General features: G+C 53.0%; 1 protein-coding gene across 2 annotated transcripts in view; it reads right to left on the bottom strand.

The window, feature by feature from the left end:
• Positions 1 to 10,511, bottom strand: part of LOC140424957 (pituitary tumor-transforming gene 1 protein-interacting protein-like) — a 115,850-nt gene extending 105,339 nt beyond the window's left edge. For both annotated transcript variants that reach the window (XM_072508680.1, XM_072508681.1), the window contains exons 1-2: positions 10,367 to 10,511; positions 1,942 to 1,994 (exon numbers count right to left, since the gene is read on the bottom strand). In XM_072508680.1, coding sequence (XP_072364781.1) covers positions 1,942 to 1,994; positions 10,367 to 10,451 — 138 coding nt within the window. In that variant the 5' untranslated portion in view covers positions 10,452 to 10,511. The remainder of the gene's footprint in view (positions 1 to 1,941; positions 1,995 to 10,366) is intronic.
• Between the last annotated feature and the right edge of the window lie 2,020 nt (positions 10,512 to 12,531).

The following is a 12,531-nucleotide window of genomic DNA, read 5'->3' as shown; positions in this document are numbered from 1 at the left end:
CAACAGGTTTGTTTCAAATCACTAGCTTTCAGAGCTCCTTCCTCAGGTGAAGGAGCTGTGCTCCGAAAGCTAGTGATTCGAAACAAACCTGTTGGACTTTAACATGGTGTTGTAAGACTTCTCACTGTGCTCACCCCAGTCCAACGGCAGCATCTCCACATCAGGTCTTAACAAAGGTGAGGTGGAAAGGACGTTTCCTCTTGTAGGTAATCCAGAACTTGGGGACACTGTTTAAAAATTAGACGTCGCCCTTTTAGGACAGAGATGAGGAGAATGATTTTCTCGGAAGGAACCCTTTGCCTCAGAAGGCAGGGTCATTGAATATTTGAACGTAGAGGAAAATAGATTCTTGTTAGGCAAAGGAATCGAAGGTTAGTTTGCACATTCTCCCTGTGTTTGTGTGGGTTTCGCCCCCACAACCCAAAAATGTGCAGAATAGGTGGATTAGCCATGCGAAATTGTCCCTTAATTGGTTAAAATGAATTGGGTACTCTTAAATTTTTTATTTTTTTAAAGGAATCAAAGGTTATCGGAGGTAGATGGGAACGTGAAGTTTGAAAGAGAAACAGATCAGGCATGATCTCATTGAATGGCGGAGCAGGCTTGAGGGGCCGAATGGTATTACTTCTGCTGCTATTTTGTTTGTCCGTGAGCTCATTTCAGGCACGAACGGAATTGATATATGGTTAGTACGAAGTTGCTTGCAAGGATGTGTTTTAATTGGCAGAGAAACTTACATTAGGAAACAATTGAATTCTCTGCATCCTGATTGAGGAAGACCACAAATTTGTTTCTGAAGTCGTGGTCAAATCACTTTCTAGAACTGAACAAAATGCAGTTTGTAAACATGGGTATGGCCGACTAAAAACAAGAGGCCTGCTGAATCTTGGACTTTTCAACTGATGCCGATGTCTTGAAAGCTGGCTGAATCCTTCAAACCTGCCCCTAAATTTTGACATCACTATGATTGATGGGAGTCATCTGCTTACATTCAGTGGTGTGCATCGAAAGTAAACCGATGCCAGCTGTCAAAAAGTAAATGAATGGCTATTTGACAGAGCAGTGAAATCAATGCCACGGTGCATACTGGGCATTTCCTGCTTTCAAAACATTGCTATTATTCATAAACATGTATTAGTTTAAGATAAAGAACACTTGCAGAAGAAATCAACTTTTACAGATAGAGATGTAATTTTAAACATTGATGTAGTCGAATAGACGTGCAACACATCAGATTTACTGTTACAAGACATTCGCTTTTGAAATTACTTGCTTGGAATCTTATAAGATACCAATGTTTGCTATTACAAAGACAATTAATGTCCTGCAAGTTGGAATGGTTAATTATAGTGTCTATGAATCTAATTTTCAAAAGTAAAATTAACTGATTAGACAAGCAGTGTTATTCAGGATGTGCAAACGGAGTAACAATTCGGAGCTGTAAGAAAGTGCAGTTGTCGTTCCTTACACCCAGAGGGTCAACTTTATGAAACAAAAAGGGCAGCACGGTGACGCAGTGGGTTAGCCCTGTAGCCTCACGACGCCGAGGTCCCAGGTTCGATCCCGGCTCTGGGTCACTGTCCGTGTGGAGTTTGCACATTCTCCCCGTGTTTGCTTGGGTTTCACCCCCACAACCCAAAGATGTGCAGGCTAGGTGTATTGACCACGCTAAATTGCCCCTTAATTGGAAAAAATTAATTGGGTACTCTAAAAAAAATTTTTTTAACTTTATGAAACAAGCAAAAGAAAGTTACAAATCTGCCCTAGATTCATGATCCTGTTTGGAATTTTATCCGAGAGTTATGCTCGTTATTCTGATGCTAATTATGGATTTTTGCACCGCTAACAAGGCAAATTACTTTCTCTCACCAGAGCAAGTAAAGACTCAAACTATAAATTCTCAGATATTCTTCTATAAATTGATGAACTTGTGATACTTACACTGACATTTTCCAAGCACTGTTCACAGGATGTATTTGTAAAATCTGAACATTCTATATAAAAGTAAAGAAAAGTTAGCAACAGAAGGTACAATTTCTCTCTTTAGTTGTTTGAAGACTACAACAGAAAAGAATTTGGATACAGCTGAAAGAACATAAATGAGAAAGCATCTGAAGAAATTGTAACAATGGAGATCCACAGGCCTGGGCTGTGTTTAAAAAAAACACTTGTGGCTGCTTAAGATTACAATTTTCCTTAAGGTTAAATACCTTTGGGTCGAGATTCATCATAAAAATGAAACCGCTATGGTTCAGTCATCCTCAAATCAAATTATTTTAACAAATGATTCAACTGAACAATCCTAGACTGGGAAACTTCACATTTGAAGGCTCCTTACTACTTCACAATTAATGCTGAACAGTATAGTTTAATGATGAAATGAAATTGAAATGAATGAAAATCATTTGTCACAAGTAGGCTTCAAATGAAGTTACTGTGAAAAGCCCCTTGTCGTCAGTCCAGCGCCTGTTTGGGGTGGCTGGTATGGGAATTGAACCGTGCTGCTGGCCTGCCTTGGTCTGCTTTAAAAGCCAGCTCTTTAGCCCTGTGCTAAACCAGCCCCTATATGTATATGATATATGTGTACAGGCGGAATGTGACGACTAGGGGATTTTCACAGTAACCTCATTGCAGTGTTAATGTAAGCCTACTTGTGATACTAATAAAGATTATTATCAATTTGAAAACAATATCTGGCAAAGTTTTGAAATCTCTTCTGCCAGTTACTGGGATTTATTTTGTCAGAACTGGAAACATCAACAAGTAGATATTCCTAAAAGTTACATTTTTTCACTTGAGCCTGTCAGCCTTCCTCAATAAAAGACATTTGTTTTATTCTTAATGAATACAGTATGTTACAAATGATTACGCTCCAAGAAAATGCTAACATTGCCGTTACATTTTTCCTCAGTTTCATCTCCAATTGAAGACTGCTTCTTCAGGTACAATGCAGCCGCATGAAAAACAAAGTTTATTGACTGAGCTGAAAACAGTATCACATTTGAACAGCAAATGAAATATGTATACAAGAATAACACTCGCCATGAGGAAATGCATTTTTTACTGTGTGTATAGCATCTGGAAGCACTGCCTGAGATTATGGTGGAAGCAGGTTCAACAGAGGCCTTTAAAAGAGAATTGGATAATTATTTGAAGAGAAAAATATTTTTGCGTTATGGGAGAAAGGCAGGGTTATGGGACTAGGCGAGTTGCACTTGCAGAGAGCTGACACAGACATGACAGGTCGAGCGGCCTTTTATGCTGTAACCACTCTGATTCCATGTTGATTCCAGCTCCGTTTAAATTACTCAGCTAGTCCCTCTTTCACTTCCCCATTGCCCTGGAAAGCTTTCCCCTTCAGATAATTATCCAGTTCCGTTTCAAAAGCCACAAATGAATCTGCCTTCACGACCCTCTCAGACAGTGTATTCCAGATCTTAGTCACTCAGTGCCGAAACAACCTTTTCCTCAGGTCACCTCTGGTTCTTTTGCCAGCCACCTTAAATCAATGCCCCTGGTTCTCAACCCTTTTGCCAACAGGAACAGTTTCTCCCTATCTACTCAGTCCAGACCTGTCAATTTTGAACACGACAGTCAAAATCTCCTCTCAACTGTCTCTCCTTCCAAAAGGACACCGCCAGCTTTGCCAATCTATCCTCATAATTTCCGCCTCTCATCCCTGGAATTATTCTCATCAATCTTTTCTATACCCTCTGAAACCTTCACATGCTTGCTAAATAATTGGACAGAATACACCAGATGAGGCTGAACCACTGCTATATAATGGTTCCCCATAATTCTGATGCTTCTGTACTCTAAGTCTGAACTTATAAAGCCCAATGTCTTATTAACAGCTTTCTCAACCTGCCCTGCCGTATTCAAAGATTTGTACACATATACCTCCAGGTCATTCCACATCCTCTTTAGAATTGTACCCTTTATTTCATATTGCCTCTCCTCATTCATCGGACTAAAACCTATCACTTGACACTTCAAATATTTTACAATATTCTAATTCTTATATTGTCAACTGTTTCATTAATTATAACGCTCTTGTAGAGCACTGTGAATTGTTAATGAACATAACAGTTTAAAGATAAGCTTCCTCGTAAAATATCGTGGAAGTATAAAAGTGGCTGTGATGAGTACTGATGTGCAGTTTCTCCACAAAGATGTTCATGTGCCAAAACCCAGCAGCAATGTGCAGCATCCATTGTGTCTTGCCATCTGACACTGGAACAAACAATCCTGCAGTTTGGCTGCTAAGCGTGTAAAACTACCTCACCAATAAAAACTTGTATTGATTTATATAGCACTTTTAACATAGCAAAACATCCCAAGGAGTTTCACAGCTGCACTTCTGAAGAAAATCTAACACCGAGTCTAAAAGGAGAAGACGTAGAGAGGCAAGGAGGTATAGAGAGGGAATTCCAAACTTGGGGTGATGGAAGCAGGAGACAAGGCTGACAAAGGTGAGGTTATTAAAATTGCGATGCTCAAGAGGACAGAATTGGAAGTGTGGTGATACTCGAGGACTGTCGGAAATAAACAGGGGAAAAGTCACGGAGTGATTTGATAACAAAGATTTTAAAATTAAAATTTTGCTTAAATGAGAGCATATATAGCACAAGAGTGATAGATGAATAGAAGGGACCTGGAAGGAATCAGGACATAGGCAGCAGAGTTAAAGATGACTTCAAGTTATGGAGGGAGAAGGCCAGGCAGGAGTGGGCTGAAGTAATGGAGATTCATCACCAAATGAGTTAAGGCAGGAGTGGAGCATCCTCTTCCCCCACCCCCGAGCACCCACACTCCCCTCCCCACAAACCTAGATTCCCCACTACCCTGTCCACAGCTCTCCAGCACCCACTCTCGCCTCCCAGAACCCCTATCCACCCTACTCAGTACCCCTTCTCCACACCCACAGTACCCCCATCCATCCCATCTACTGCCCCACCCACAAATCAGAGCACCCACTTTCTACCCCTCTCTGACAACACCCCCACCTCAAAGCACCACATCTCCTCCAACCCCCCCTCCCCCACCTCCAAGCAACCCCTCTCCGTCAGCACCTCCCTCCTCCAAGCAATCCCTTTCTGCCAACACCCTCCACCTCCGTGCACCTCCAGACCACCAATCGGCAAGCACTCACTCTCTGACAACATCCCCCTCCTCTGAGCACATCCTCTCCGCCAACAGTCCCCACCTCCGAGCACCCCCTCGCCGCCAGCACCCCCCACCACCAAGCACCCCCTCTCTGACAACACCCCCCACCTCCGAGCACCTCCTCTCCGCCAACAGCCCCCCACCTCAGGAGCACCCCCTTGCCACCAGCACCCCTCACCACCGAGCACCCCCTCTCTGACAACACCCCCCACCTCCGAGCACCTCATCTCCGACAACACCGCCCCCACCTCCGAGCATCTCCTCTCCGACAACACCCCCCACCTCCGAGCACCTCCTCTCCGACAACACCCCCACCTCGGAGCACCCCCTCTCCGACAACACCCCCCACCTCCGAGCACCCCCTCTCTGACAACACCCCCACCTCCGAGCACCTCATCTCCGACAACACCCCCCCCACCTCGGAGCACCCCCTCTCCGACAACACCCCCCCACCTCCGAGCACCCCCTCTCCGACAACACCCTCCACCTCAGAGCACCCCCTCTCGGACAACACCCCCTCTCCGAAAAAACTTCCCACCTCCGAGCACCCCGTCTCCGACAACACCCCCCACCTCCGAGCACATCCTCTCCAACAACACCTCCCACCTCCGAGCACCCCCTCGCTGCAGAGCCCCAATCTGCGAGCCACCAATCTCCGCCTACAACCCTCACCCCGACTCTCCCTTGCCCCCAAAGCACCCCCGTCCCTCCATCCCCAAATGTGCTCCCTTCCCCTGTCCCCAAAGCACCTCCTGTCATCTCCCCACAACCTGAGCAATTCCTCTCCAATTCCGATCCCCGATCCCCTCCCCACAACCTGAGCAATCCTGCTACCCTCTCCACAGCCCTCCAATACCCACGTTCGCCTCCCACTCCCAGCACCCCTATCCATCAACACACTCTCCATACCCCAGTACCCCCTCTCCAAACCCACCCACTCCCTCACCCCCTCTCCAAACTCCCCACCCCCCTGCCAAAGCCCCCACCCTCACCCCGCTCCAAAACCCACTCGCGAACACACCCCATCGCTCACCCCCTCTCCAACCCCATCGCCCACCCCCTCTCCACCAACCCCCCCATCGTCCACCTCCTCGCCACCAACCCCCCATCGCCCACCCACTCTCCACCAACCCCTTCATCGTCCACCCCCTCTCCACCAACCCCCCCTCACTCACTCCCTCTCCATCACCCTCCCGCGAGAACCCCATCTCCACCAATACCCCCACCTCCGAGCACCCTCTCCACCCCCAGCCCCAAGGACTCCCCCTCTTCCAACACCCCCACCACGAAGGACCCGGTCTCCACCAACAACCCCCGCGAGGACGCCCCTCTCCAACAGCTCCCACTGTGAGCACCCCCTCTCCGCCGCACGCACCCCCTCCTCCGCGAGCAACCCTCTCCGCTGCGGGCACACCCTCTCCGCCGCGGGCACCCCCTCTCCGCCGCGGGCACCCCCTCTCCGCCGCGGGCACCCCCTCTCCGCCGCGGGCACCCCCTCCCCGCCCCCCCAACCACCCCACCCCCCAATCCCCCCACGAGTACCCCCTCTCCGCTGCGAGCACCCAGTCTTCACCCCCCCAACCACCCCACCCCCTAGTCCCCCCACCACAAGCACCCCCTCGAGAAGCCCCTCTCCACAACCGCAATCCCTCAAGAATCCCCTCTCCACCACCATCCCGTGAGCAGCCCCTCCCAAACCCCACCACACCTGCAAGCACACTGCCTCCACCAATACTCTCTGACCCCAAGCACTATTCTCGCCCCCCACCCCCCCGCCTCCAATCCCAAGCAACCTCCCTCTGCCAACACATCCCACCACTGAGGAATCCCTCACCGCCATCACCCCCAGCACCAAGCACCGCCTCCACCACCTTCAATGGCGCTAACAGCCTCCACCCCCTCCCAGTCGACCAACCCTGCCAACATCCCAACGTCTTCGTCCCCAAAGCACCACACTCGCCCACAAAGCACCCCCTCCTGATCCCTGCCCACAAAGCGCCCCTTCTTTCCCCCCCACCCAAAGCGCCCCTTCTTCCCCCCACCCAAAGCGCCCCTTCTTCCCCCCCACCCAAAGCACCCCTTCTTCCACCCCCACCCAAAGCACCCCTTCTTCCCCCCCACCCAAAGCACCCCTTCTCCCCCCCACCCAAAGCACCCCTTTCCCCCACCCCCATCCAATGCACCCCTTTCCCCCACCCCCACCCAAAGCAACCCTTTCCCCCACCCCCACCCAAAGCACCCCTTTCCCTCACCCCCACCCAAAGCACCCCTTTCCCTCACCCCCACCCAAAGCACCCCTTTCACTCACCCCCACCCAAAGCAACCCTTCTCCACCCCCACCCAAAGCACCCCTTCTCCACCCCCACCCAAAGCACCCCTTTCCCCCACCTCCACCCAAAGCACCCCTTTTCCCCACCCCCAGCGCCCCCCTCCCCCAACCCCAAGCGCCCTCCTCCCCCACCCCCAGCGCCCCCCTCCCCCAGAGCCCCCCTCCCCACCCCCAGCGCCCCCCTCCCCCACCCCCAGCGCCCCCCTCCCCCAGCGCCCCCCTCCCCCAGAGCCCCCCTCCCCCACCCCCAGCGCCCCCCTCCCCCACCCCCAGCGCCCCCCTCCCCCACCCCCAGCGCCCCCCTCCCCCACCCCCAGCGCCCCCCTCCCCCAACCCCAGCGCCCCCCTCCCCCAACCCCAGCGCCCCCCTCCCCCACCCTCAGCTCCCCCACCCCCACCGCCCCTCTCCCCCACCCCCACTCTCCCCCACCGCCCCTCTCCCCCACCCCCACCCCCCCACCCCCACCGCCCCTCTCCCCCACCCCCCCTTTTCCCCACTCCACCCCCACAGCACCCCTTTCCCCCACACACAGCGCCCCTTTCCCCCACCCACAGCGCCCCTTCCCCCACCCACAGCGCCCCTTCCCCCACCCACTGCGCCCCTTTTCCCCCACCCACAGCGCCCCTTTCCCCCACCCACAGCGCCCCTTCTCCGCCCCCACCCAAAACACCCCTTCTCCCCCCCCACCCAAAGCACCTTCTCCACCCCCACCCAAAGCACCCCTTCTCCACCACAACCGAAAGCGCCCCTTCTTCCCCCTCCCACCCAAAGCACCTTCTGCCACCCTCTCCCAAAGCACCCCTTTCCCCCACCCCCACCGGAAGCACCCCTTCTCCCACCCAAAGCACCCCTTCTCCCCCCCACCCAAAGCACCCCTTCTCCCCCACCCAAAGCACCCCTTCTCCCCCCACCCAAAGCACCCCTTCTCCCCCCACCCAAAGCACCCCTTCTCCCCCCACCCAAAGCACCCCTTCTCCCCCACCCAAAGCACCCCTTCTCCCCCCACCCAAAGCACCCCTTCTCCCCCCACCCAAAGCACCCCTTCTCCCCCACCCAAAGCACCCCTTCTCCCCCACCCAAAGCACCCCTTCTCCCCCACCCAAAGCACCCCTTCTCCCCCACCCAAAGCACCCCTTCTCCCCCCACCCAAAGCACCCCTTCTCCCCCCACCCAAAGCACCCCTTCTCCCCCACCTAAAGCACCCCTTCTCCCCCACCCAAAGCACCCCTTCTCCCCCACCCAAAGCACCCCTCCTCCCCCCCACCCAAAGCACCCCTCCTCCCCCCCACCCAAAGCACCCCTTCTCCCCCCCACCCAAAGCACCCCTTCTCCCCCCCACCCAAAGCACCCCTTCTCCCCCCCACCCAAAGCACCCCTTCTCCCTTCCACCCAAAGCACCCCCTCTCCCCCCCACCCAAAGCACCCCTTCCCCCCACCCAAAACACCCCTTCTCCCCCCCACCCAAAGCACCCCTTCCCCCCCACCCAAAACACCCCTTCTCCCCCCCACCCAAAGCACCCCTTCTCCCCCCCACCCAAAGAACCCCTTCTCCCTCCACCCAAAGCACCCCTTCTCCCCCCCACCCAAAACACCCCTTCTCCCCCCCCACCCAAAGCACCCCTTCTCCCCCCCCACCCAAAGCACCCCTTCTCCCCCCCCACCCAAAGCACCCCTTCTTCCCCCCCACCCAAAGCACCCCTTCTTCCCCCCCACCCAAAGCACCCCTTCTCCCCCCCACCCAAAGCACCCCTTCTCCCCCCCACCCAAAGCACCCCTTCTCCCCCCCCACCCAAAGCACCCCTTCTCCCCCCCACCCAAAGCACCCCTTCTCCCCCCACCCAAAGCACCCCTTCTCCCCACCCACCCAAAGCACCCCTTCTCCCCACCCACCCACCCAAAGCACCCCTTCTCCCCCCCACCCAAAGCACCCCTTCTCCCCCCCACCCAAAGCACCCCTTCTCCCTCCCACCCAAAGCACCCCTTCTCCCTCCCACCCAAAGCACCCCTTCTCCCTCCCACCCAAAGCACCCCCTCTCCCTCCCACCCAAAGCACCCCCTCTCCCCCCCACCCAAAGCACCCCTTCCCCCCACCCAAAACACCCCTTCTCCCCCCCACCCAAAGCACCCCTTCTCCCCCCCACCCAAAGCACCCCTTCTCCCTCCACCCAAAGCACCCCTTCTCCCCCCCACCCAAAACACCCCTTCTCCCCCCCACCCAAAACACCCCTTCTCCCCCCCACCCAAAGCACCCCTTCTCCCCCCCACCCAAAGCACCCCTTCTCCCCCCCACCCAAAGCACCCCTTCTTCCCCCCACCCAAAACACCCTTTCTCCCCCCCCACCCAAAGCACCCCTTCTCCCCCCCACCCAAAGCACCCCTTCTCCCCCCCACCCAAAGCACCCCTTCTTCCCCCCACCCAAAACACCCCTTCTCCCCCCCACCCAAAGCACCCCTTCTCCCCCCCACCCAAAGCACCCCTTCTTCCCCCCACCCAAAACACCCCTTCTCCCCCCCACCCAAAACACCCCTTCTCCCCCCCACCCAAAGCACCCCTTCTCCCCCCCCACCCAAAGCACCCCTTCTCCCCCCCCACCCAAAGCACCCCTTCTCCCCCCCCACCCAAAACACCCCTTCTCCCCCCCACCCAAAGCACCCCTTCTCCCCCCCCACCCAAAGCACCCCTTCTCCCCCCCACCCAAAGCACCCCTTCTCCCCCCCCACCCAAAGCACCCCTTCTCCCCCCCACCCAAAGCACCCCTCTCCCCCCCACCCAAAAGCACATCCGCCACCCCAAAGTTCTCGGCCTCCAAATCTCCCCTCCCCCTCAATCTTTTGACCTTCCAGGGAGGATCGGGGAACGGCGCTCCTACCTCCCGTGACTGGTCGGAGGGTGACTTTGCTGATTCCCGGGTGGATGAGAAGGAGGGTGAAGCTGATAAGCACCAACACCTCCATCTTGTCTCTGTCCCTTCCTGAACTCCAGGGAAAGCCTGCGCCACACCGCGCATGCGTGGACACGGCAACGTGCTGCTCCCCCTTCAGGTCCAGAATGTAAGCAGCAGCTCACACCACAACTCCTTATTCACACATCTGGCTTCATAATTCCTTATTCAACATCTGGCTTCACAACTCCTAATTCACACATCTGGCTTCACAACTCCTAATTCACACGTCTGGCTTCACAATTCCTTATTCAACATGTGGCTTCACAACTCCTAATTCACACACCTGGCTTCACAATTCCTTATTCACACATCTGGCTTCACATCTCCTTATTCACACTGTGCATGACAGTACCTGGTTTCAAATCTCCTTATTCACACTGTGTATGCCAGTATCTTGCTAACAACTCCTTATTCACACTGTATATGGCAGTATCTGGCTTCACAGTTTCATAATCTTTCCTTGAACTCAGACCAATGTAAGTAGCATTGTTAATTGTTTCTCTCTCCACAGATGCTGCTTGACCGGCTCAGTGTTTCCCGCATTGTTTGTTTCAATGCTGAAAAGCGAAATTTGCCACAGTCCCAGAGGCTTATCTCTCCTTTGAGTGGTGGTGATTTTATCTGAGGGTCATCACACCTCAGGCAAGGGGCAAGGCTGAGAAGGCAACCTCATGGATAACCTCAGCTGGTACAGAAATTGAACCCATGCTATTGGCATTGCTCTGTATCATAAACCAGCCATCCAGCCAACTGAGCTGACCAGCCCCCACTTAAAAGTGCCTTTTAAAGTCAGTGTGCAAGCTGGGTGCATCCTTCATAACTGAGCAGGTGGGACAGGTAGAGGATCAGTTGCGTATTCTGTATACACATTAGGCCTGAGTTCTGAGGAAAGGTAATGGATCTGAAACATTAACTTGGATTACCTGTCTCCACAAATTCTGCCTGACCTGCTGAGTACCTGCAGCATTTTAAAATGGAAGTCCTGCTTTCCTATTGACTCCCATACCTGAACTGATTGTAACATTAGCTGGTAATGTACCAGCTTCATCAGTGCTGAATTATAGGTACAGGAGAGACCCAAGAATCAGATTCTGAGTACCAAGTGATAGAACATCCAGCATGATGAACTGGGACAGGAAGCACAGAGTTTGTAGCAATTCTTATGAAAATAGGGGCACACCAAATCCAAATCTCCTAAATCCTAATAAATCCATGCAGACATGGGGCAAATGTGCAGACTCTGCACAGACAGTGATCCAAGCTGGGAATCGAATCCGGTCCCTGGTGCTGTGAAGCAACACTGCTAATCAGTGTGTTACCATGCCGCCCACTACCACTACAAGGTACAACAGTGGGTAGCACTATTGCTCACAGCACCAGGGTCCCAGGTTCGATTTATGTTTGGGTCACTGTCTGTGCAGAGTCTGCATGTTTTCCCAGTGTAAGCATGAGTCCTATGGGTGCTCCAGTTTCCTCTCACAGTTGGTAAGAGTCAGTGTGGACATGCCAAATTTGCTTAGGTTTCTGAGGAAGTATAGGCACTGTTGTGCTTTCTTAGTGGTAGTGTCGACGTGGGTGGACCAGGACAGATTTTTGGTGATATGCACACCTAGGAATTGAAGCTGTCAACCGTCTCCACCTCGGCCCTGTTGATGCAGGCAGGGGTTTGTTCAGTATTTTGCTTCCTGAAGTCAATAAGAACAGAAGAACTAGAGGCAGGAGTGGCCATCTGGCCCCTCGAGCCTGCTCCACAATTCAATTAGATCATGGCTGATCTTTTGTGAACTCAGCTCCACTTTCCGGCCCGAACACCATAATCCTTAATCCCTTTATTCTTCAAGAAACTAAGGACCTTTATCTTAAAAACATTTAATGAAGGAGCCTCTACTGCTTCACTGGGCAAGGCATTCCATAGATTCACAACCCTTTGGGTGAAGAAGTTCCTCCTAAACTCAGTCCTAAATCTACTTCCCCTTATTTTGAGGTTATGCCCCCTAGTTCTGCTTTCACCCGCCAGTGGAAACAATCTGCCCGTATCTATCCTATCTATTCTCTTCATAATTTTATATGTTTCTATAAGATCCCCCCTC

Source organism: Scyliorhinus torazame, chromosome 6 (assembly GCF_047496885.1).
Source record: "Scyliorhinus torazame isolate Kashiwa2021f chromosome 6, sScyTor2.1, whole genome shotgun sequence".
NCBI classification, from domain to species: domain Eukaryota; kingdom Metazoa; phylum Chordata; class Chondrichthyes; order Carcharhiniformes; family Scyliorhinidae; genus Scyliorhinus; species Scyliorhinus torazame.
This window is presented reverse-complemented; position numbering and strand designations above follow the sequence as displayed.